This window comes from Sparus aurata, chromosome 8, assembly GCF_900880675.1.
Source record: "Sparus aurata chromosome 8, fSpaAur1.1, whole genome shotgun sequence".
Taxonomy (NCBI): Eukaryota; Metazoa; Chordata; class Actinopteri; order Spariformes; family Sparidae; genus Sparus; species Sparus aurata.
The window spans coordinates 12,525,784-12,551,926 of NC_044194.1; the positions used below are offsets into that span (position 1 = coordinate 12,525,784).

General features: G+C 42.8%; 3 protein-coding genes across 9 annotated transcripts in view; 2 read left to right on the forward strand and 1 right to left on the reverse strand.

Annotated features, from left to right (window-relative positions):
* The first annotated feature begins 1,569 nt into the window (after window positions 1–1,569).
* On the forward strand, window positions 1,570–6,423 carry islr2 (immunoglobulin superfamily containing leucine-rich repeat 2). The gene is made up of 2 exons (XM_030425192.1): window positions 1,570–2,238; window positions 3,023–6,423. The coding sequence occupies exon 2, from the start codon at window positions 3,033–3,035 to the stop codon at window positions 5,187–5,189; it is 2,157 nt and encodes a 718-aa protein (XP_030281052.1). The 5' UTR covers window positions 1,570–2,238; window positions 3,023–3,032; the 3' UTR covers window positions 5,190–6,423.
* A 478-nt stretch (window positions 6,424–6,901) lies between these two features.
* stra6 (signaling receptor and transporter of retinol STRA6) lies at window positions 6,902–25,754 on the reverse strand. Of its 3 annotated transcripts, none has more exons than XM_030425193.1 (18): window positions 25,667–25,754; window positions 21,648–22,045; window positions 20,278–20,344; window positions 18,751–18,833; window positions 17,359–17,492; window positions 16,927–17,093; window positions 15,928–16,053; window positions 15,084–15,151; window positions 13,795–13,874; window positions 13,647–13,708; window positions 13,099–13,261; window positions 12,899–12,974; window positions 12,314–12,447; window positions 11,706–11,823; window positions 11,003–11,104; window positions 10,603–10,766; window positions 9,721–9,858; window positions 6,902–8,005 (listed from the first exon to the last, which is right to left on the reverse strand). In XM_030425193.1, the coding sequence occupies exons 2-18, from the start codon at window positions 21,716–21,718 to the stop codon at window positions 7,767–7,769; spliced, it is 1,992 nt and encodes a 663-aa protein (XP_030281053.1). In that variant the 5' UTR covers window positions 21,719–22,045; window positions 25,667–25,754; the 3' UTR covers window positions 6,902–7,766. The 3 variants fall into 3 exon arrangements, with proteins under 3 accessions (XP_030281053.1, XP_030281054.1, XP_030281055.1); XM_030425194.1 differs by lacking the exon at window positions 25,667–25,754 and adding an exon at window positions 25,432–25,632; XM_030425195.1 differs by lacking the exon at window positions 25,667–25,754 and adding an exon at window positions 22,174–22,341.
* ccdc33 (coiled-coil domain containing 33) overlaps window positions 25,088–26,143 on the forward strand; it is a 51,472-nt gene continuing 50,416 nt past the window's right edge. For 3 of the 5 annotated variants that reach the window (XM_030425198.1, XM_030425197.1, XM_030425201.1), the window contains exon 1: window positions 25,088–25,232. The gene's annotated coding sequence lies outside the window, so the exon portion shown is untranslated. The remainder of the gene's footprint in view (window positions 25,233–26,143) is intronic. The other 2 variants (XM_030425203.1, XM_030425202.1) reach the window with 2 other exon arrangements.

Sequence of the window (26,143 nt, forward strand, 5' to 3'; positions counted from 1 at the left end):
GAAAAACACAAGATAAAGGGTTAAAGAAAAAGGCTTCTCCCTCCTGCTGGGCTACCACACACAATTTTCTAGTTTCACAAATTTAAAAAAGACTCAGAATTAAGATTATTCTAGGTTTCACAAACACAGAATCCTACTAAAACTAGACAGTCCCAATTGGATGTGGTTGAATTGCAGTCAGCCGGTGCTTCAAAAAGGCTCCTCTCCTGCCTCTGACCAATCCTGGAGCAGCAATCAGGCGGCTCCAGCCAATCATCAATCACTCACACACACACTGAGAGTAGACTGCTCACACACTTGGAGAAGGAGGCACAGAGCATCATCATAATAATGACCCAGGGTCATAATAGTACAAGAATCATTAAAGCCTCTGTCTGTAGTTACAGTCGTATGACAGCAGAGGTCAGTGTGGTATCACAAGACTGAGCTGATCACAACACCAGCCTTCACCTTAAACTGAGCTTAAATTTAAATTGTAACCCTAACCCTAAAACCAGAGGACAGGCTCATATTTCTTCAAGTTTGTCTGAAACAACACCCACATTTAGAGGGAGATCGTTATGGAAAATACAATATGAATGGTTATCTTTTTATGAGTGTACAATCACCTGAAATAAAAATTATTTTCTTTTTTAAACTTGGTATCAGACTTTCACACAGAGGGAGTCCAGGGAGTCTTCTGTTTCCAAAGTGGTCCAAGACATGCAAACCAAACCATGGCTCCAGGGAGGGCATTTCAAATGTTCTGTGTTTTTAGCGGCCACTGTAGATTCTCCTGCATGCTTGCAACCTGCAACCTCACCGCTAGATGCCACTGAATCCTGCACACTGGAGTTTTAGGAAATCCATCCCTGACATGCTTCCAATGCTAGCTGTGGGTGGGGGGCAATCCCAGGTCCCCTTGAGGCTTAAGCAGTCTGAGTGAATCAACCACCAAATCAGCCATTTGAGGGTTCAGCCCAAAGTGAGGTAAGGCAAAAGTGTCCTCATTGCCTTGGCGTTAAACTCTGGACACACCAGAAGGAGTCAAACACACTGGGATGGTGGGAGCACGCCTTTGATTTCCAGTCACATATAAAAATAAAAATAAAAAAAACATTCATTAACAACTCTGTCACTCATTTCATGGGGTGTGCTGCACATTTGTTGCGTACTGTCAAGGCCTGGTGGTCTGTTGTCTGAGCCGCCAGGAGACACAGAGGCCATGCTGCAGTTCACCAGACGATGGCAGCATCTGAGCAAGAAACAAACCCCCGTCAAACACTCACACTGAGCCGTATGACTCAAATGATTAAGGAGCAACAATGACCAATAATGTTGATTAAAAATAATAATAATTGGATTAAAAACAAACATTCAAAACAAACCAGTGGATTACTTCGCCTACAAATAAGCATGTGCAGCCTCCATGTGCACACCTGAGAATAACTTTGAGAGGATGAAGAATAAGACATTTATGATCGACTTTAAATCGGTTTGTATTGGCTTTATATGACACTTCCGGTTGTAACACATTCACCAAAGCTTACAAATCAGTCCGCACGTCACTGTTTCATTCAGATGCCATCAAATGATCTTTAACGAGGCTCAAGATTTGAGCCTGTGTTCTCTCCTCTGGATTCAGTCCTTTTGTTTGTTTCTTTTGTGCTGTTTCCTTTTAATTATTAAGTGCCATTTATGTATTTATTTATTTTTATACAATGCAGCAGTTCAGGAAATGGTATCTGCAGCTAACCTTAAAATTTGTCAGTGCGTTTTGCAAACTCCGGGCCTTAAATCAAAGACAATAGGCTGCAGCCAAACCGAATGAGGTCAAAGATTACGCTTGGGGTCGGGCTGATAAATTAAACATCGGTTGTTAAATTATGAATTTTTTGTTTGAGGAGGGTGGAGGGACCCGGAGCTTCTGTATCTTTAATAGTGGGGAGAGAGATGGGAGAGGCTGCGCGTTCACGCCTCGTTTTCTCGCTCCGTGGCGGCGGGAACGCGCGCAGGCTCCCACACTCGCCGGAGAGCAAAAAAGCGCCGACGGACTGCAACAGCGACTCACCGGGAAAAATGACCCCTCTTCCGCCCTTCATCACCGCCGTCGACGCCCGCAGAAGTCATGTGAAAGGACCCGCGACAAACGAGGACCCGAGTTTGTTCCACCATTAAAAGTTGTTTCAGAGGATTTGATTTGATTTTTCTAAACTCCGAGAGTGATTAATAAGAGGAATTGAAGTTAACATTGGACAGGTAAGATGATCCAGTTGTGAATGAGGCTGTGAATGAAGGTGAAAGATGAAAAAAAAGGAGTTTGAACAGAATCTAAATAGAAGCTGAGGTGGAACAAATCGCCCTGTGGGTCAGATGCAACTGTGATCAATAACAAGGGCATCTGCTCGTGCAAAAAGCTCGACCTCTGTGTACACTGATAATGAAAATTATGCTTTTTTTTTTTTCTTTTCTTTTTTAACTCTAGCTGAAAGTAAAATGTGTGTGACTTGACTGCTCAAATCAAAGGTTTCATCACTGTAGACAGCGCCCGTTTGTCCGCACCGGACTGTGGAAACGCGCTCAGAGCAGGAGGCACCGACTGACCCGCACATTGCTGCAAACATGACACGCAGCATGTATGTTTTCATCAAGTGCACGGATGTCCCAGACGCTCTTAAAAAAAATATATACATGCACACATTTATATTTTCGTGCAGTGCATTGGTGCCCTGCGAAACAAAAGGGAACTTTGCATGTGATGCCCTCAGATTGTGTGACAGCAGCAGTTGTAGTCTTCAACCTAATGGTTATTGTTTCCACTTTCTTTGTTTTTACGAGTTTCTAATGTAATTTTGAGTTGTGCTAAGGAGCTTTAATGCCCCTTTAACAAGCACAGCCCATTCAGTGAGAAACATTTCAACTGATATGAGATGTAAAAGCTTCCACAGTACATTTCCGCCTCTGTAATGGACGTAATGGATGCAATGTGACCATCTGATAGAGATGTTACCTTTGGCTAATGTCTGTTTGTTCTTACTCGCAGGTGCAGAAAAATGGCGAGGCGCCTCCTGCAGCTCGTGGCCTTGTGGACTACTCTGATTGGCATTGCTCAGTGCTGTCCGGAGCTCTGCAGCTGCCAGGATAAATTTGCCCACCAGTTTGCTGACTGTGCTTACAAAGACCTGCTGTCGGTACCTGTGGGTCTCCCTTCCAACGTGACCACCGTGAGCCTTTCCGCCAACAAGATCAAGTTGCTGAAAAGTAAAAGCTTCGTCGGCATCACGCAGGTCACCTCTCTCTGGCTGGCCCACAATGAGATTGTTACCATAGAGACGGACACCTTGGCCCCCCTGATCCAGCTCCGTAACCTGGACATCAGCCACAACAAAATAGTGAACTTTCCGTGGGTGGACCTTCACAACCTCACGGCGCTGCAGCTTCTGAAAATGAACAACAACGAGATGATCAACCTTCCAAAGGATGCCTTCTCCACCCTCAAAGACCTGAGGTCGCTGCGCATCAACAACAACAAGTTCACCACCATCGTGCAGGGGACCTTCAGCGCTCTCTCCTCCCTGTCACACCTTCAGATTTTCAACAACCCCTTCACCTGCTCCTGCAGCCTCGAGTGGCTCAGGGACTGGATCGCGATTACTAAGATTTCCGTCCCCGAGCCCAATTTGATTCTGTGCGAGGCCCCTGAACACCTGAAGGGGACACTGGTTACAAACGTTCCCAAACTGGAGTGTAGTGCCCCGACTGTCAAAATAACATACGAGCCCAACATTGAGAACACAGAGCTCTTCGAAGGGCTCATGGTTATCTTAAATTGTGTGACGACTGGGAGCCCCAAACCGCAGGTCAGCTGGGAGGTGATCGCAGGAAATCAAAACTATCTCTTCCCCTTGCCCTCTGATGGAGAGATGAATGACTTGCCAATTAATGATAAAACAACCAACAATCGATTCCTCATCTTTAGAAACGGCTCTCTCATCATCCCCCAGATGAGTAAAAAGGAAGATGGAAACTATAGCTGCTCTGCGGTGAATGATCTAGGTAAAGTGGAGAGTGGTGTTAAAGTGGTTATGGCAGCCACCCAAAAACATACCAGCGACTCAAAGTCCGACTCTACTGTGGACAAGATCCGTCCATCTATTAAAAAGCCTGCAGAGCCCGACAACTCCAAGAACAATGTGATCAACTGGACTAAGGATGGTAAAACCACAAAGAGCAATCATGAAGAGGGGACGGACAAAAGCGTCGGCTCCGGCGTGGTTGATGGCCCCAAAGGGGGTGCAAAAGACCCCAGCTTTGCCAGCAAGTGTGGTGTGAGAGACAGCAGTGAATACATCTCCAATCACGCCTTCAACCTGAGCTTGGATGACCTGAAGCAGTACACTTTTGATTTTGGTGTCATTGCTTTGGAGGTGTCAGAGACGGAGGCCAAAGTGCAGCTTAATCCGCTGCAGCTTCCCAGCAGCAAGTCAAACCTTCATCTCAGTCATGCCGAAAACCAGGAAACTGTGAATAAAGAGCCTTTGGGTCTGTTCCAGTCCTCATCCAGTAAAACCACCTTAGACATGCTCTACCTCTGCGTGAATACAGGTAACGGACACTCTATGGTTCAGTGGTCCAACATTGAGGAGGGGGTTAATGCCTACCGCTTCCATGATTTACAGCCCGGCACCAACTACACACTTTGTCTCACCTATGGGGGGCAGGACTGCCAAGTGCAAGTAGTCTTCACAACTAGGAAGAAGATCCCCTCCCTGCTGATCATCGTGGTTGTCAGCATTTTCCTTCTGGGTCTGGCCACCGTGCCTCTACTGGGGGCCACCTGCTGCCATTTGTTGTACAAGTACCAAGGGAAGACCTACAAGCTGATCATGAGAGCTCAGAATCCGGATCAGATGGAGAAGCAAATGGCCGAAGAGTTTGATCGCAGGGCGTCTTTCGTGGAGTCCGAGAAAACCTTCAACCCCAGCGAGCTGGGCGAGGGGGAGGGGGAGCCCGAGGGCGAGGAGGGAGACGATGGAGAGGGGGAGGCCGAGGGGAGCGTGGTGACGGAGTCCATCCCCGGGTCGTCGTCCAAAACCAACCCGGAGGAGTTCGAGGTGGGCTCGGAGTACAGTGACAGGTTACCGCTGGGAGCGGAGGCGGTCAACATCTCGGAGGAGATCAACGGCAACTACAAGCAGCCGAGCCGCTGAGCTCCGCCGACGTCTGCGAGTGTAATGTAAAATATTTTACTTTAAGTAGCCTACATGCAAGCAGGTAACTCACCCGCCATTACCACACGTGAAAACTGATGGTCTGTGGATCTTTTAATTGCATTTTCATTTTTTACCTCAGACAGTACTCCGCCAATCACCTGAGATTGTGACTTGATTCATGTGACATGTGTAATCTCTACTGTAAGGTTAAAATAAGCAACACGACAGTTTACAGCGCAAGCACAGCTTTCTACAGTTTAGTAAGACCTCAAAAAAACTGACAGGAAAGCAGCAAAAATGAGAAATTTTTCTTCACACAGCGGTGGGCAGGGGCGCAAATTGAGCAAAAAGAGGATGTTTTTGAAGGATAAACAAAAAAAAAAAAAAAGTAGATTGAATCGCCGTTTTCGAGCACAATAGGCTACATCAAAATCGCCAAATGTTTTAAAGCCATTTTTAAATAAACATGACATCAGGGACCAGTTGTTCTTTTTTTTAAGCTGTCTGCGTCTCAGTGCGTAAATGTGGGTGAGCCTCGACCAGTCTCCATCCTCTCAGGTGTCGGCTCACACACGACAGGGGTCGCAGATTTTGAAAAACTGATATTTGATCAAATCAAACCACATGCACATATTTGGTGTCGGTGCTAATTGCGCCTGACCTGCCCGCTGCGAGTCCGAAAATAAAGGGGCAAAAAAAAAAAAAGGGGGAAATTTCACTTTTTTTTTTCTCTTCCCCCGCTGTGTTGTGCGTGACGGGAAATCTCCAGGTTATTTCCCAACAAACATGTTGTTTGTTCGACGTGATGTGAAGGCTTTAAAAAAATAAATAATATGCGACTTTTAACCTCTCGATCAACGGGTGCTTGCTTTAAAAACTCTCGCTTTTTACAATGAACGTGTCCATGGCATGTCACACGTAGTTCCTTGTGTGGTTTTTATTAGTGTAGTCTAGGGGACTTTAGATGTTACTGTCGACCTGTGATGTAAAGCCATGTGAATTGAAAAATATTCTCTCTCTTTTTTTTTATGAAGGTAAGTTTTCTATGAAGCCTCGACAACAGGACGCATGTGTGTCCGGCGGCTTCACTGTCTTGTAATTTGATGCCTATAGTGAGTTTTTTGTGTACTGTTGTAAAACGAAACGAAAAAAAACAAACAAACCCTTGATCTTTGAATATTTTTTGATATGATTTTATGTAAGTGGAATTAATAAAACATATGAAACTATACCGACTATTTTTTTTTCATTTGTCGGTGCGGAGAATCACATTATTTTCTAGAAAAATATCTAAATAATTTGAAAATTGTAATCAAGCAACATTTTGATTTCATCAGCTTTATGTTTGGTGCTCGGTTCAGATGAGAATAATAAAATAAAATAAAAAAATCAGCGTACTTTAGTTTCTACGCGTTTTTATCATGGGAGCTTCAAAAAGACCAAACAAATTGAAATGGGCTCTGGGACTTTGGAGATTGCTTCTGCAGAATGCTCAGAAAAAGAAAAAAAAGAAAGAAAGTGGTGCGTTTGAAAGCGCTGATCGACACGAAGCTCTTTGTCTTCATTCTTCATTTTGGTCCAGTTCAGCTGGCCACACAGACACATCAGAGCAGCGTCACACTAAATTATGCATTTATCCCACATTTACATGCTGAAGAAGAAGAGAACATGTTTCACAATATTATAAATGATTGAAGAAAAAAAAGAGGGAACTTTTGTTTCACTTTTATTTTCACAGTAATCAGAAGGAAAATTCGAGTGTTCATATTTTCACTTAAAAGAAGGCATTTTTTAAATGTAAATGCAGGGACAAACGATGAAATGTTTGTGAATGTTAGAAGCCAACAAAAAACAAACAAAAAGAGTTTCGACAAAAAAAAGAAAATGCTGGTAGCAGCAAGTGGTTTTGGACTTAAAGATCTACAAATAAAACAGAAAATAAACAGTTTCATTTGCCTTTCCTATTCCACAGGTTATTGTTAATTACACACAATGTGTACAATTGAAAAAACAAAACAAAACAATTATCATCCAGTCTATGAAAACACCCCATTCTGTATATTCATAAATAGTGAAATGCTCTATATATTAATAATACTCTCTTATAAGAGGGTGCTTCAGTGGATTTTACATCCATGTGTTCAGTTTGGGTGACTACAACATCTGCATTATCTGCACTACATCATGATACTGGAGAACATGTGATTAACCTACAGGTCGAAACATTAAGCAAACGAGTGCTATCTCAAAATAAGCACGTCAACGTGTTGAAAATGACACATAATGAGTGTGTTTGGATGGTTTGTCAGTGCCACACACAAGCTTTCCCACCTGACTGGAGACCGTGGCTCTCACATATAAACAACCAGGGGGACACAAAGAGCATGAAGTGGACGCACCGTCTCCAGACAGGAAAGGTTTGGGGAATATCTCTACATGTGGCACTGAACCGTAAGTGCACTTATTAGACACATCTACAGCAGGTGTGAGCAAAAATAATATGACTGTAGAATTTTTCCCGAAACCAAAAGGAGCGGCTTTGCAGCCGATCCTTAACCGTGGTCACATTCGCTCTCAGTTGCTGGCTGCGGCCTCCGCCTCCTTGGTCGCCACCTCCTTCTTGCTCCCCTCCTTGGCGCTGCGGTTGAGGCTTCCATTCAGAAAGCTCTCTGTGGTCTGACGCTGGAAGTGCTTCCTGGTGCCCACCAGGGAGGGATTGTTGACCAGGGTGTAGAGGAGCTGCCAGTGCCTGCGGGCTCTCTTGGCACTGGATATTTTGTGCTGTTTCTTCTCCTGCTGGACCAGCTGGATCCCTGAGGACATACAGACATCATGATAGCACCGATGGTATGTCATATACACACATACACGAGAAGAGATAACCTTTTTTTTATATAATCTTAACTGGAATGGGGAAAACACTCATTTGAGGGGCCACCCAGGACCAGCTAGGCACTACAGAAATAGTAATAATAGAAAGCAATTTTATTCTAATCCCATAAGCATGGTAGGAGCATATTGGGCTTGTCATTAACGCACTGAAAGCTTAAGCCCCTTGGGCTACATGAATATGAAACAGGCAATTAGCGTAGCTCATCTGTGTAATCAGCTAGGCTGCTAATCTTTGCAATACAATAGATTATTACTGATAATGCATTGTTCTCTAGATGCAAACAAGCAGCATCTCCCCTCCATGCTTGTAATTAGACTCAGCTGTGACTATAGAAACCAGACAGACTCAGATTCCACAACAGCAGCTGAAGCCTGATGCATTCTCCTGCTAATTTTTCACTATAATGTACGTCCTCTTGTCACAACATGCGTAGGCGACCGTCACTCAACTCCTGTTTGAGTCAACACCACCAGCCTACCAACCAGCCTTAAAATAGCTCCTCATCTTTTGGCTTCACTGGTATAAGTTAAATAATATGCCTAATAACAGTCTATAGGACGACACCGTGTTCTGGTGACAGAGGCTGCAAGCTGAGGCGAGTGTGGGCACGCCATATGGACAGCTGATGAGTTTATGACATATTTGATTGAGACCAGCAGCTGGACTGTAAATTATTCCAACCGCGAGACTCAATTTGCTGCTGACATATTAAATCAGAACTGCAAAGCCTTCATTCCCTCTTGCAAGACAGCGACAGTTGCAGTGACCTGCTGCTGGATTCTGAACCTCCCAGGAGAAATTAAAGAAAGTCACACTGGATTTAATGAAGCTATGGCGATACTGTTGATCTTTAAAGGATGAGGCTGGAGATATTCTATGTTTTACTGATTTTCTTGAAAAGACCAAACAAAACCAACAAAGAATTGCCTGTGCACCCAAAGCCTTACACAGCTTACACAGTGTGTCTGTCCAATAGATCTCCACTGTTGTCCAGAAACTATTAAAGAGTAACTCAATCGATTTTACAAATTCAAGTGTGTTTACAGGTCTCTTGGAGTACTGCTATGTATTTTGAAATTTAAAGCCTTTTGTGGCTCCAGAGGACGCTGCATGCAATCTGATAAACGGCCTCCAGTGATGTCACTCAGTGCTGTTGCATTGTGGGCAATATAGTCACCAGGTTTTTAAAAAAAGGTAGAAAAATGTGTGGAATAAAAAATGTGATGTCTGGTTCTGCTGTATCAATTTTGATCAGTTGTCTTCAAAACTGTTCATCAGCTGGCAGCTTCTATATTACCAACAATGCAACTTAGTCGCTGATGATCACTGGGGGTGATTTATTTGATTACATGCAGCTTCCTCTGAGGCCTCAAAAGGTTTTGTTTTGTTCACATATATAGTAGTACTCCCAGGGATCTGTGAACACACTTGAATGTGTATCATTGGCGGAGTTATGCAATGTGCCTATTCTCTACAGAAACACAAGCCTTATTCTTGTGTATGTATAAATACTTAAATATAATGAACCCACAGTATATTTATACAAATGTATATAAAGTCAGTGTGAACTGAGTCATTGGCACTTGGGAAATTAGTAAAGTGTGTAGATGATGATGTGAGTTTTGTGCTACTGACCCTCTTCAGCGTCCCGTGACCTCTGTGCAGCGTTGCTCTCCTGGCCCACAGACTGCAGCAGCATCCCGCAGAAGGCCTTCATCACAGGGTGAGACTGGCTCACCTCAATCTTCAGATAATGAGCATAGCAGCGGTAGGCTGCAGACAGACACAGGGAGGGAGGGGAGGGGGGATCACTCTGACTGGGCAAAAGCAATAAACACATAGGACAACACCCCATGTTGGCTTTGAGGCAATCACACATAATGGCCGTACAATCACACTTCTTCTTCTTTTTTTTTTTTCATAACCACCTGCTTTTTTCTGACAACAGATGTCTTAAATCTGCAGCCATTTCAGAGACCGGAGTGCAATTACCCTCCCGTGCACTGAACAGAATACAGATATCATGTGAGCTGCAGTGAGCTGCAGGCAGAGTAAAGTGGAGAGGATACGCCATTTCTGGCCTCTAAGTGGGATCAGTAAAAGTGCATTTGCTCATAGAAAATTGCTTCTCTTTAAGCATTTACTGTGAGAGTGGAAAAAAAAACACAGTGGCATCTACAAAAGGTAAAAGCATGATGTTAATACCAATGAGTATGTTAACATTGTGTGTCTGAGACTAAGAAAAAAAACACTGTTGGGAAATTTTGAATATAATGAGCATGAAGTCAAGGCTCTTCCCTCGCAGTGCCTTGTTGTTTTTTTTATTTGAACACATTTATAATGGACCTGGAACTGATTTTGCAGATGAGACAGCCGAAGCTATCCATCATATGAATATATGTCTTATAAAGCAGATGACTTTGAACTTGACCTTGATGCTTTGGCCTGGTCAGAACACCAGACAGTGACGCCATGGCTGTGTGCATCAGTATAGAAGTGCAGAATGTTCCGGCTCACCTGGGTCGAATGCCTCCACATTGCGGTTAAGAAGACTGATATCCATCCGGCCCATGTGGACGATGTTGAACAGGGCTGTGATGATCAAGCGCCACACTGCCAGGAGCACCCCGATCAGAACATTGACTGGGAACAGCAGGTAGGTGAGCAGGAACAGATTACCTCTGCGAGAGAAGAGAAGAGACGAGACGGAGTTAATCAGATGCACAGGACTACGCTGAACTTATCTGACAATAAAACAATAAGAGACATCACGTTAGAGCGCGAACGATTCTGGATTTCTGGAGCCAGTGATGATACTGATTTCATACTGACGCATATCGAACAACCTATACAGCGGCTGATATCATCTGATAATATTGGTGCTCTACAGTACATAGCAACAAATATAGTGAATCACCTGTTGTCTAGGTCTCGTGTGCCTGCTGTTTTTTTGATGAAGCAAAACCTGCCGGTGATATGTTGGATCAACACAGCCAAGATGATCATCAGCCAGAAGGGCCTGAAAGGACAAAAACAACAATCAAACATCTGCTGTGATACAAGAGAGAAAGAACGACAGAGAGGAAGAAAGAACAGTAAATTGACAGTAAAATATATGTATTCATTATTGTAAAACAGCAATCTGCTGTAGATTAAAAACTATTCCAGCTGTCAAGCTTTCGGTTATTTAAAGAATACAGGTGATGGAAACAAGACAATTTCCCCGTAAAGTGTTTCCAAGTGGCATTATTGTGGGTGTTGCTCTTGCAAAGACAACAGGATTGCTGCCTGTTTACCTCAGAACAGCAACTAACAACCACGCAAGACAAAAATGTGAGTTTACTCAGCAACAGGGACGTGAAATAAGATAGAAATTGTGCCAGGCTCCCAGTCTAACTGATCACGAGTCAAACTTCATTTTCGTGAGAGGTTTTGCAACCGGTGGAAGAATAAATAGCACAGTTAAAGTTTATAGGGAAGTTGTCCAAACCCCAGCTGTGTTACTTCATAGCCGTTAAATTGTGCAATCATAACAGCATCATAACAGCTGAAATTCATGCCGTGGTCATGCGGTCTGTGGACAGAGATCTTCAGTAAGTAAGAGCTGTGACGATTCTCACCACATGCTCAAGAGGATCTGAAAGAGGATCAGATTCTGTCCGTGCAGGATGGGCATGATAATGAGGAAGATGGCGACCAGGAGGCAGAGGAAGAACACCATGGTCTGGATGATCATGCCTGCAGGGGAGAGATCAGAGCGTCAGGGCCCTTCACAGCCTTAAAACCATGTCCAGCATCTGACAGATCTGCACTGCACACCCACTCCCTCTCATTTCACAGAGGATGGAGGGTAGAGAAGTAATTTTGCTCTTGGAAATCTCAAAACGACAATTTAAATATCACAATCTTCGGTTGCTAGAAAGGTGCATTCAGAACCATAAAGTGGTACTAGAGAGTACTGTTAATATGGCATGAAATGGTAAATGTAATGGCTAGATGAGGACACTGGAGATCCTTTCTTTTGCTCTGCCATACTGTTTTGCTGCTATTTAGGGGTCATTTGTTTAATTGTACAAAAAAACTCCTAATGATCCATAAAATATCTGGTTTATTAGCATTTCTTAAGGGATGAAACAAAAAGAAAAACAAACGAAATCCCCCAAAATAAAGCATACTTGTATAAATCATGGTTTGAAAATGAAACAATCATTATTGTCATTAGACATACCGATGAAGATGTGAGCAGCTGTGAAGCTGGTGTATCCCATCCAGCAGACCAGCGCTGGCCGCGAAGCCCTGATGCTTCTCTGGCAGTTATAAACATTGTAAATGTCTCCTCTGTACAACCCTTTCAGGTTGGACCTACAGAAAACAAAAACACAATCAAGACAGTGCAGCTGTATGCAATACATAAACCCGAATCATCAGCTAATGTACAAATTACATGGCTAATTGACGAGGTAATTTAGTCCCGAGATTCGACCGGCATGCAATTCAATACTCTGCAATGAAAACCTTTTCTTTTAATATGACGTTATTTATAGTAATGGCCCAGTATTTAATTTCTTATCTTAATAGCCATTTTCAATTCTAGCAGCAGTTCAGGCCGAGTGAATGCCTTTCCGTCCGTCTGGATGATTAGTACTCCATTATGTTATAATAACTCCTCTGTGAACCATTGCATTATAATGAAGGCACCAGAATTCAAAGCACGCTCGCCATTCTTGGAAACTTTTGTGGAGAGAATAGAAAAATAAGAAAGGGGCTGAAAAAAAAAGAAGCTATTTAGCTGTTATTCTTTTCTCACACCTACCGGTGCAGAACCATGGAGCGCATGAGCATAGCCAGGTTGACCAAAGCAGACAGGGTCATTGATGAGATGTAGCACACTGCAGGACGAAGAGCACATGACATTCAGTCTGTATACTGAGAGGATTCACCGATGTGCAACAAGCATAAGATGGAGCTAAATCAAAACATGCATATTCTTCTCTGCTCCCTGGTTTCACTCACCTTCTACACACCACATGTAATAAACCACTATCCTGACCACTTCATGTTTGTCCGGAGACAGCATGATCTTGAAACCAGCTAAAACGTTGGCGATGTCTTCATCGACTCCCGAGCGGGCGAGCTGGAGGGGAGGCACCACCGTGGAAATCAGGAGAAGAGCCACCTAACGAAAAAACACAGGACATTTATTCATGAGAGGGAAAACTATAACCCTAGCGTGGCTTTTACACATGTGGAAATTAAAAAAGTGGCTGGCACTGACACTGCATTAGGACGATCGATTGCTGATAATACCACAAGATTCAACAAAGTCTAATGAGTTCCTGGTGATACAATAGTGAAAAATTTATTCTGTTTATACTCAGAGTCAGGATTATGATGAGTTAGGATTGGTTGTAGTCAAGACCTGATGTTTGTGGCATGTATGTTTTTATCTAAAAGCAGGATGTTGACATATCACATTAACTTGTACACTTATCCATTTGTCCTTAAGTATTATATCATGATTTTATTGGACCTTAAAGTCTAATAGTAAATATACTAGTTACCTGATACAGGGTTATAAACGACACCACACCAGATATAGCCAACTTCAGGGGAAAACGGAAGGCTGGAGAAAAAAAGGGGAAAGTTTAATACAATGGTAACCGGAGAGCCATGACCAGACACAACACACAACCAAGACGACATATTTACCTTCCTCTGGTGTATAAATGTAAGACTTCACAGCATCGAGGATCCTTTGAGGGAGCTTGGGCGTCTCTGTGCTTGTTGCGCTGAGGTAAAGGTTGAACAGAGGGGCAAATTTAAAAATGCATTTTACAGACACCTCAACCAATTGACAAGATTTGGATTAGAGCATTTGTGAATGAATGAGCCATCTACATGAGTGTCAAACATTCTGTACAGATGGGAAAATAAAACATTATCTCCTGGTGCAACCTCTCCATGACATGTTGGCTATTTGCATGGAGTGTATGAGGAAACATTTGAATATATAATTGGGGTGATGCACGATTCTTCAACAGGGCGTATTGCCTCCAGTCCCCCTGTTCTATCACCGATATTCATTTTATCTTCATTTGGAATGAAAAGATACAGGAGGAACCACATGCTCTAAAATGTAGGATGGGCTGTAAGAGGTGCGAGAAAGTTCATCCATGATGAAACTGGATTATTTTACACCCCTCAAACTGTTTCAAATGGGCTTAAACTCAGGATAAAGACTCCCACACACTCTCTACTACACTTGCAATTAAGTTTAATGACAACAACGTTTCAGCACTAAGACCCTCATCAGGTTATCTGGCACCTGTTGACCTTGAGGTGTGCAAAAGCTGTACTCAAATGAGCTTAAACCAAAATAATAAAATGCAGGAAATGCAGCAAGGTAGATTTTTAGATATTTCTTGGTAATAGACAATAAACAAAAAAGAAACCCAGAAGAGTAGCTGAAATAGATCTCTCATTCCACCGGGGCTATTTGTAGCAGTCAAGCTTATTTCACAACACTGGAAGAGCACACATAAAGCACACAGAAAGCAGAGTGTACAGAGTGGGCTTAAGCTCATGGAGACTGCTTTGATTGCAAGGGTAAATAATGGCCAAAGCAAAACTCCTATACTCACTGATGTGATTTTACAAAGCGCTTCTTTTTGAGAGTTAGAGTTCACAGTTAAAAGAGTGAAACAGGGGAGGCCTTTGTTGCTAAAGGAGCTGAGATGCTGACCGCGAACCACAGTGTTGTTATATCCCTCTCTGCCTTGTTTCCTTGTTGTCTCTCTGATATTCATGATTAAGCACTTAAAAATCCCCCAAAGTCCTTAGAAAAGTAAAACATCCATCAAAATATGTGAGGTGAGTCTCTTATTTTGGAAGCGTCCCCTTGTGGCTGTTTAAATTCGGAGTTGCACAGAAAATGAAACAAGCTGTTTGTCACTTGTAACAATAAAAAAAAAAAACATGGAATAAATCATGATTATTACCTGAGTTTGCTCGGCTTGTTCTTGAGCATTTTCTTCACGTAATCTTTGTAGTAGCTGCTGCCGAGATCCTAATGAGAATATGGACAGTGTTAATGTAAAAAAACAAACAAATGATAATGGCATATTAAACAGGCTGGGGTGGTGTGGCAGTGCTCAATGAAATGATTAGTTTCAGTTAGTTTTGTGGTTATAAATGGTTCAGCTGGGCCTCCGTATTCCTTGACTCCTCTGTAAGTATGTGGTATTAGTTGCTGTTTAAATTAGGAAATTATTTTGTAATTATTAAAAGCATTGCTCACAAACTAAGCCTCTTTATGAAAACCTTCTGCATCTGTGCGGGTTTATGGTTCTCGTGTACGTTCCTGTGGGGTGCGGCAGAGAGAAGGAGGGGTGGGAGGCGAGTCAAACCCGGGGCAATCGCCTCACCCCAGCTTTGTCACACCCACGTTGAGATTAGCATCAAATAAACACAGCATTGTGTCTCCTCAGTGAAAAAAACAAGGCAACCTTTTCATAATCTGATCAAGAACATAACGTAAACCAATTACGTCAAATCTACTTATAATGATTAGGCAACTGGCACGCTGCGTTGGACCCCACATTTTCCCCTCGGCCTAGACTGTATGAGCACGATAAGCTCCTTGATTTAGCAGGCGGCTTATACAGGTTCCTCACATGCACAGATTCAGAAGAAATGTGCGTCTTAGTGAGACTTTTTTTTTTAGAGTTCAGACTTACATGAGCATGGGCGACTAATCAACGCAGACACTCGTATCTAGTTTGTTATGTAAGCGTGCCCAACAATTAGTGCTATGAGGGGCTGAAGCGGACATGCTAAACTTACCTCTGTGGCATTGTTCTTCTCAGTGCCCTTCAAGCCCTTAAACAGAAGAAGCGGGTACTGGAAACTAAGGAATGCCAAGCAAGCTATCTGGGGCAGGCTGGAGAAAAGGGAGTAGTGTTTGTGTATCTGCAAAGAGATATAAAAAGAAGACTTTAAATGACATGGCAACTTGTGTGGAGAGTTTTGAAGTGACAGAGAAGAAATACATGACAAATAGGACACAAATGGCTTTGTGAGTGATAATGGGTGTCTGCTTTTGGCCAAATCCTCACCACAAGGCAAAAATCAGAGACTACAATCAACCGATTCTATAGTGCCAGAATAAGTGATAACATATTTTCAATCTTTCTGCAAGTTATACACCAAATGCTGGTATCTAATAGTGGGATTTATCCCTTTTTACCCGAAAAAGAAATACAAAACTCAATATAACACTTAGCAAAATGCATTCTTTATGTGATTAAGCTCAGTCTTGCAGGTCAGCCCAAAAAAACGCTCTCTGCAGCATTGGGTGCGTGCCAACTCACAGTGGGATAAAAAGACAGGCATCACCGCTATTAAAAAGAACATCCAAAGTCTGGATGTCTCTCTCTCACACTAAACTGATTAAGTGTGACAAAGCCTCTTGATTAAGACCAACAGACAGTGGAACCAATTGTCTAGAGTTGTGGCCATTCATGGCGCTGAAAAAGCTCACACAACGTGGATGTGGCACAAAAGTTTGGAAAGCTCGGGCCATGTGTCCGCGAATTAAGATCTTCCTCTTTTCAAATCACACCTCTCATACACACACACACACACACTGCAGACTTTGTTTGGTAATCAATGGGACCAGAACAAATCAGCTTTGTTTTTTTAATCCTTAAAACTCAGACAGATGACACACTGAAAGTGACAATTAATCCAGTGACAATGCAGACACTCTATTCCTCTGAGATCTATCGCTGTCTCATAGATGCACTGGAACTCACGGCGGTACTGGATGTCATCTTTGCTTACCAGAGGTGATTTGGGACAGTCGATTTTCTGCCAGACCAGAACACCAAAGTGCGTCCACGACAACAGGCTACCGAGGACATAGCCGACTTTATTATGTAAAGTGCCACATGCCAGGAGAGGGTAGTACAGCGCGGGGTAGTAGAAGACTCCCAGAATCACCCAGTTCTCTGCAAATACAACAAAAGAGTGTGAAGACCAAAGAAAATACACTGATTTGTCCTTTACTGCACGCAAGATTGTAACTCTGACAACTACTTCTGCTTCAGTTCTACACATAACACACCTTTTCCCAAAATAGTGCTTACTTACCTGTTCGAAAGAGGAGCATTTTAACAACTCATATAAACATTAAAACAGTTTTTGAAGGTTTACAATCTGTGTTAAAAGTGAATGCTAATGCCAGTGCAGAAGCAGCGAAGATGATATGCTCACGTTTATTCTCCGTGTCTGTCGTGAAGGGGAGGGGGTTTGGCGATATGATCAGGCCCCACAGTTTGCACAGGAGAACTCCAAACACAGCCACTGCCAGGCCCTTGTGCTGCGTATGGTCCAGGAAGTTGACCGGACTGTGAAATCAAGCAGCAGGTATTTAGAGCCCACATGTTACCAGCCTCACATCTGGATGAAACAGTTATTGAGCAGGAATGATGCACTTCAAAATGACCATATGCACATTTTTTAGGTTTTAGCCCACAAACTAAAGGACATCCAGCATTTTAAATAAATGTGATTTAAAACCTTTTAGGCTGCCCTTGGCTTCCAGTCACGTCAGAATAGTGTGAAAATCAACTATGAGCATTGAAACTTGCTTGGAATAGGAAAATCCATCTGTTTCCAAACCCTATTAATCCAGGGATGGTTCACCGGGCATGAAAGCTCTAATCAGTGTCCACCGCCAATCACACACCCACTCAGACCTAGCAGTGACCCACAGTTGGCCACTGAGCAGCTCCACTAGAGCAGATTTGGGAGTTGATTACTCAAGGGTACATCAGCAAGTCAAAAAATGAAATTCATGCCCTTGACGTTTGTGTTTCATAGAGTTAAAAAATACTTTACCATCTACCTTTTGTGTGCAAAAAAGCAGTCGTAATCAAGTCGCAAGTAGGAACTGCCTGACTTAAGAAATAGTTAAAATACATCTTCTTAAAATGATAAATAATCACACTTACACAGTCCTTACTGTTCATCTGTTATGCTGCATGTTCACTATGATGGATTTCCAAATCATAATCAATGTCAATAACTGGCCAAAAAAATCATAAACTATTTAAACACAATCATGATCCAAGATGTAAATAGCCTATTCATTTCTACATTTCCTCCATTACAATACAAAAGTGCATTATTTTCTCTTGGCACAAGCTCCTCACCCACCATGCCAAAGATATAAATCAAGCTGCATTATTTAAAATATGTCCCTCATGGAAGAGCCACTCAAAGTTATTTTTCCAGTCAGCATAGCCATCTAGTTGATGACTTGATTGGTTTATTTATGGAGAAGCCAATCAATGAGGTTCTGTGAAGTTTGGAAACAGAAGCTAAGTGGACATTGACTATGTGATCAGTCTGAAAAGTAGACTGGGATGTCTTGAAGATCGAGTACAATTGAGTTAAAATGATCAGATTGCCCACCCCTCGCTATATGCTGTTATCAAGAGAGTGGTCAATTGTGATATTAAATATATGCAGTTCAGTTGACTTCACATGCAAAACTACTAGAATGGTCGTATCAAAGCAAGCAACAGTTTTACTTCACATTTAACCAGTGTTGATATCGTTCAAGAAACAAGAAGATAAAAGATGCATGAAATGCAGCCTCACCTGAGTAAACCTGGAAGTCCTTTCTGTCTGTCGCCCACCTTCGTGCGCCTGGCTAAGATCGCTAGGATCAGCATAACAACGAGCTAGGAGGAAAAGATACGTCAGTCAGCCTTATCTGCAGCTGTGGATCTCCCCAGACTAAAAAATGAGTTGATGCCACCAAAGGCCAAGCCCTGGTGTCTCATTAGTGCTCCCCATGGATGTGGTCTGAATGAATTGTCATCAGTCAGGATCACTGACCAGTGAGCGTTCAGTGACCTGTCATGACCTGTGACACAATATAGGAAAGACACAGCTGGGAAGAACTGGACCAGTGCCAAGATCATCAAAAGAAGAGAAAGTAACTTCATTATGTATACATGGCAGGAGACTACACAAATAATATGTGCAATAATTAGTGAAATGGTAAGGCTGCCCTGGAAGTTATACCAATATTGAATACCATCTTATGCACTCAATCATTACATCTCTATTGTAACATTTTGTTTGAAACTGGAAATCACCTGGATTGGGAATAACTCTAATAAAACTTTTTGGGCGATCTTCCTTAAACAAGATTATTACAACAAGGTGCATCATGTACATATTTTAGTTTAAAACATTCAAAACAAAAATTAACAAACTGTGAAGAATTAACAGTTTTGACGTTATGTCAAAGACTTTCATATACTGTGTTGCAGAGATATGTAACTTCTTGCAGTTAGCATGTTAACCAACTAGCCCCGTAATACCACTTTGTACCTTGAGGAGGCAATAGCCAAGTAGTATAGCTCAGGCCTCTGAAGGGGGCGCTGAATAATTCCTGACCTTCCTCTAGCTTCTACCCACATCACGCCTCTCCTGTCTGACGTCTTCTTTATCCTTGGAGTCAGAGTCTTGGTCGGAGCTGCTGTAAATCGCCTCTGTATTTCATGCCATAGCCCGCTAATCTGGCTCAGTTCTGGTACCCATCATGCATCACTCCCTGCCAGCATTCCCCACTGGATCCCTCTCATTTGGCACCTGAAAACAAGCTCCTTTTAAAAGGTCCAGCTCCCCCAGTGCTTTCCCAGTCCCAGTAGTCATCTAAGAAAGTTTTCTAGCTGCACAGCTAACTGAGCTAACCAGCTAACAGCAGCTACATCTATCATCAGTTAGTGGTTACTCTGGTGATGTGTGGCTCCCATATTTGTTCTAAGTATGAATTTGACAAGTGTCTCATTCTTACATATTGCACCTTTAATGAGAAGCAAAAACTCTCAAAAATGCCCAAGTGAATGGTTCCTGTAATCCTTCCTGAATCCACACCTGGAATTGCATCATTTGAAACCTGTTCAAAACCTTTTCAAATGTCCTGCCAAATCCTAGACAAAACAAACAGTGAGGAGTGAAAACTTTTGACTGACTTTGACAGCTAAACCTTGCATAAGGCACATCATAAAACATTCTGTATACCTAACAACAAGGTGTGATATCAGACACCCATCCTGTGAATGACGGGACAGTGCAATGCTGTGTTACATTAATCCAACGGAAAAGTGAACTTACAGATATCGCAGTGATGCATATATGGTAGAGCCTGTCGTCAGCAGTGGGGTCACATGGAGGGATTATTCTAAAAAAAGGAACAACACATTCACACATGAGCAAAACAATCAAGGATTTGAGTCACTTAACAGATCGAAGCCCCCCCCTAAACCTCTCACACGTCACTGTCAGGGCCATTTGTGGCTGGAAACTTCGCAGCTGAAATCCTGCAGCAGAGATTTGCATTTAAACGGATTGGTATCAGCGTGACACAGGAACAACAACAAATGCCTATGTTCACACTCATGTACACTGGGAGAAAAGGAATGCCTGGTCATGGGGTAGTCATTACAACTCATACATACTTTCAGAGACTTATTTTAGGAAAATACACTATTTTATGGTCTGTGAGCACGGAGATGTCAGCTTCCAGAATCGATGCTCGGACATGTTTCACAACAGTCTCTTACCTGTCCAAACAATGTGTGAATTTGTGTGTAACTTGGCAGTCAGTGAGCAGACTGTTTGTAAATGTAAGGTAACGTCAAAATTTCTGACAATTTCAGTGTTAGAGCTGGTGGAGGAGTTGTAGCAGGACATTTAAGTGTCTACAAACCAATAGGGAGCTACGGCTGTGGCCACAAAAATGCTTTACAGACCACAACTTGACACACACCATTAATTTACATGACAGCCTGGCAGTTCATTAAAGAAAAAAATGGTGTTTGGTGAAAAATGACACTTGTTCCATCGTAATTCTGTCATATTGTTATTCTGAAGCCATGGTTTAGTAACAATATTTCTCTATCAACCTGTGCCAACACATTCACCCAGGGGGGGTTTTTACATGGAAAAGTAATGTACGGGCAAGAAACTGAAAATGCTTCATCTGCCCTTTTGCATTGTGGGAGGACCAGGAGCAAAGATTGATGCTATCAGGCAAGTCAGTAAAACTTTGGATCTTGAATCAGACTAAAGCACAATGAAACATTAAATTATGAGTTGTTTTAGGTTGAGCACACTTACGTTTTGTTCATATTTTCTTACTTTTTCTTTCTATGGCAACATGTCCTAGTTTTCCACACAAACTGTATCCTCGAGGCATGAAAATGAGACAGCTTCGACTGTAATGTGACAAATGAAACTGAATAGAAAAGACCACACACTGACACTGGCGCTATAGGATTGTGCCAAGTGTCACCTAATATCTCAGTGAGAGCTGGATCTCATGGCAAAAGTATTCAGACTTAAAAAGAACCACAAATACACAGTAAACAATGGACAGATTGATTTAAAGACAAACGCTAAAAGCATATGAAACTAGACCAGGTGGATGACATTTAAGTTTTAAAGAACTTCCTTTAAGTCCTCAGAAAGACGAGTGTACTTACTCTGCTTCCCTTTTTGTTGGCAAGGGATCCAGGTCCGGGTACTCATAGTCGTACAGAGCATCCTTATCCATTCTGCCTCTTTTTCAAACGGATCCAAAGTCCTACAGCTGGAGCGCCTTAAACTACAATCTCTGGAGACCTACAGCTGTGATCCTTCTCAAGTGTCTCCCAGAAAGTCCCAACTTGGACTCTGTTGCTGCTGCAGAGGCTTCTCCTTCTCTCCCTGTGTTTGGTTAAGTCTCACTCACACTCTCTTACCCTCCCTCACAGCCTGTATTCAGGTGCCCTCGTCCCACTGTGGAGCTGAGAGTAATGTGACAGGTCCTGGCTGCAGCGTGCTGCCTCCACCCAGCAAAGGCCCTGTTTCAGCTGAGGGTAACCACCACCACACTGGGAGCCTGGGGAGAGAGTGAGAAGGGGGCAGTGTGTGAAAGGAGGGAAAAATGTGGAGATCTGGGCAGCCAATCTGGAAGGCCACCTGCAGCTTACTGGGATTACATCTACTTTTGGGGTTGTGTTATTGGACCTGTTGCTGGTGGCTGAAGGGGTCAGGTGTGCAGAGTTATAAACCTCCAGCTGGGACTGTGTGGGTAGCTGGGAGCGACGAGCCTCTCCTATCAGAGTGGAGTGTCACGTAGATAACAGGGAAACTCTCAGGTTGTTCCCTTTAGTCATCGCTCAGTTACGTTCAGGAAGGGTTACCAAAACTGAATCCACGGGGGAATCACCAATATGACAACATGGAACCAGACAGAGCAGGATGGAAGAAACAACGTGTTTACAGGACAATCAGATTACAATACAGACCTCTCTACATAACTGGACCATCAGCTTGATAAGCATCAAGGAAAGGTTCATTCAACCCGGTACTTTATCTTCAGCACATAAATTAAGATAAAGATGTTAAAGGGCATGTTTTCTAGATACCTGCATCTCTAATTCGCCACACTGTTATCAGGTTATTTTAATATATTTGTTAAAAGAAAAACCTAATTTGTCTGAAATGTAGCAACAGGTAATTTCCAAATAGTAAAAGAAAGTCATCCAGTAACCAACTGATAAAGATCATACAAATATGATGAAGTGAGGATAAATCTTGGTTTCCAACATGATATGAGTACATGATATGTGAATGAACTGGATGTAACAATAGGTACAGTCATACAGCCCCAAGGAAAGGAAATTTCTTTTGTCTAGTGTTATCTACTGCCAGCTTATGAATAACATCTAACAATTGTGGACAACTCTCCATTGTCTGGACTTAGAAAGGGGAGCATAGACCTCAGAGAATAAATTCACCTTGACTTTGATCCAACTTCATCTCAATCTGTCTCAAGCAGCACCAAAGCAGAATATTTTTGTGTTGTAATAGATGGAAAAAACTCATTTTGTTACAGACCACTTGTGCTTTGAACTCACTGTGCATTCAAGTGCTGTCGTAATTATCAGAGGACACATTTTGAAAATTCACTTGAGTGCCCTCTCAAGTTGGAAGGGTCAGAAGATATGGTGGTACGCGTTGCCAAGTTAATGTTATATGGCGCTGAAACATGGCAAGCAAAAGTAAACATTGTGTTGATGGTGAGAAACTTTGATCAAAGTTTCTGTATCGTTCACTTTGCTCTCTCTAGTCACTGAAGTACTGGAAACAGCTGTTGACGTGTTGTATAATTGCTCTGAGTGATAAAATGCGAGAAAAAATTTTTTTTTGCCGTCCATGTTGCTCCCACATGCCGACACAAGGCACATGAACACCCTGAAGTTGGAAGACGGATGTCTCAATTAGGAAAATGGGACCATCCGAGGAGCACCTGAAGGCAGCGTTTCAGCCAACATGTTTACTCAAGCAACAGAAAATGTAATCATAGTCAATTCTGATAATTCGTTATAATCAAGTCATTTACCAAGCATTTTAATGTTCAGCAACAACCGTAAATAGAATGTATTTTTATGTGACAGCTTTCATTCTTAGATGTCGCATTGAGCTGTGAGAATACAAAGGCCACACCAATTTCTGCTGATTGATCAGTTAAGTAAAACAAATCCACAGATTGATCGATAACCACAGTAACTGTTGGTTGCAAAATTAAAGAACATTTTTATGAGTTCTGTCTAAGACCTCACAAACAGCGTGGCTCATCACATCACACCAGGCTGGATCTTGACTCCTGAGTCATGACAAATCTCTGTTACGTAATTAAATCCCATCAGCAGCACAGGTGGTTCACAAACACATTTCTCACACCAGATTTTTGGGTTCATTCCCCTCTAAATCACAGTTTTGACTATGATGTGTTTTTCTCCATTTTGTATCTTCTTCTCTTCTCAGTGATCTCTGCTGTTGGTTCTTATGTTTCCTGAACGGATTCAGGACTCTTACTTCTAAGGAGGGCGGAAAAGCTGCTGATGGTTTTTCTTATTAAATTCAAGACAGCAACAACAGTATAAAGACTGGGAAATGATCACAAAAGGCCTCCGACGTGGGAAAAGCACAAGCATGTGAATGCTACACGGACAGGCTAAGGTCAAGGGTCATGCCAACACCCTGGCTGCAATTATTTCCCATCTGCAACAGGTTTAATAATGCAACAGCAAATGCGCTCATGTGCACCAGTATTACTATAACGCTGGATACATCTTGTGCAACACGTCTGCTCTCGTTCATTCATTCATTCAGCTGCAGCTGGTTGAGACTAAGTCAGTTTTGCAACACTGCCTCCATGTCAGCATACACTCATTATGCCGGGATTACAGTCACAGCGCTTTAAAAAGCAACACAATTTCCCTCCTAACACTCCTGAGAAAATACGGTTTCCCCCAAATCCACCAAATCAAATGTGCTCCCGAAGAAAACGGCAGCCCAGCAAATAAAAGGGGAGTAAAGGGGTCACTGAACAAAGAATGCTTTGAACAGTTATAATTACATCACAGAGAGGTGGTTTTATTGGGCTGGACACTTTCAGGTTTAGGAAGCCGGCTCCGGAGCCTCTTTGGTAGGAAGCATATTAAGCATGAGCCTTGTGAAAACAAACATGATTGAGTTGTAACTAATCCTTTTTTAACCATCGCAAACGTTAAAATCAGGGGCGACAAGTGGAGCATTCACAAACTGATGGAGTCCTGAAAGAGTTAACAACATCAGACACAAAAATAAGGCATGGACACACACACACACACAAATGCTTTAAAAGCTCTATTGTCCATTAAGGGAAGATGCTGCTCATTACATGTCACATCTGTGAGGGACCCAGAGGGACCCAAATGTCCCCAAGCTGCAACCATCAAACTGACTCATCAGCTCAGGAGGATTTCATTTCCTGGTCTGCACATGACATGACGTGATCGAACAAATAGTCACTTTTTCTTTAATTTTTTGCGCCACCATAAAACAACACTGACGATCACTGCCGCCCTGTTTCCCACAGCTGAGCGCGCCCGTCTTGATTTCTGCGGAGTCGCAGCTGCAGGCCCGCTCCCGGGTTCGGGTTCGGTTTCACACGGACATCATGGACAAAACTCCATGCTTTGAAGCTGAGTTGGATGTGCTGACAACAAAGAGACTTTGAGGCCGAGCGCCTGCCACAGGTAACAGAGTCACCTGTGTGCTCACGTACTGGGACTGCCTGCCACTTCCATGAGGAATTACAATGAGCTGTGTGCGTCCTTGCGCGCTCGTCGAGGCTAAAAAAAAAAAAAAAAAAAACCTGCTCACTTCGCGACATATTTAATATCAGCCACATCAGCTAATCAGTTTTTATTAGTTTGGAGGTGCGAGGCTACTCACCGACCGCCTGCAGGTGTGCTGCAGCTCCAGGTAGGCGTGGGAGGTCGATGAATGTCAGAAGCAGGACTGCTGACACCGACAGCTCGTTTCGTAAAGCACCATAAATCCATACATTTCAAACGGGCTTTCAAGGCCTGTGCGTTACCTGATCACCTAAATGTCCCCAGACACGCACTCACACACACTGCAGCCTAGTCTACATAGTGCATCATAGTTTAAGAAGTTGGAATCTTACCTTGTGTCAAACCTCTGCCGGCTGTCAGGTTGTCTTTTGGTTTGGAGAGCCTCTAGTGACTCGTTTTCACCCCACTTCCAACACACACACCCACCTCCCACAGAGCTCAATAATTAAACAAATACAAAACAACAATCTCAAGAGCAACTTTTCATTTTTCCCCTGGACACCTCACATGCAGCGTGTGGGACTTTGACCTGTCTCTATCTTGTTGTGGTGAGAACATCATAAAAGTGCTGCTGCATGCGGACTGTTGTTGTGAAACCTACAGAGGTGACTAAGGTGGTCAAGTTCAAGTCCAGACAGAGGAATGCTTACATTTTGTAATATATTGATTAGATTTTAAGCAATCAATGGCGAGGCCTTTTAGATTTCAGGGGGTGCCCTTTTGGACAAAAATCAACATTTCAGGCTTTTGACTCCAGGTGTTTGTGTTTCATCTGCGTCTTTATGTTATGCATACAAGTTCAATGACCT

What these genes read in the sequence shown, in the direction of transcription:
- islr2 (XM_030425192.1), top strand. Translation starts at nt 3,033, where the DNA reads ATGGCGAGGCGCCTCCTGCAGCTCGTGGCCTTGTGGACTACTCTGATT.
- stra6 (XM_030425193.1), bottom strand. Translation starts at nt 21,718, where the DNA reads ATGGATAAGGATGCTCTGTACGACTATGAGTACCCGGACCTGGATCCC. An exon ending in TTACATGTGGTGTGTAGAAG is followed by an intron (nt 12,975 to 13,098) that starts GTGAGTGAAACC and finishes TTCGTCCTGCAG; the next exon opens with TGTGCTACATCTCATCAATG. An exon ending in AGCTGCTCACATCTTCATCG is followed by an intron (nt 11,824 to 12,313) that starts GTATGTCTAATG and finishes TCTCCCCTGCAG; the next exon opens with GCATGATCATCCAGACCATG.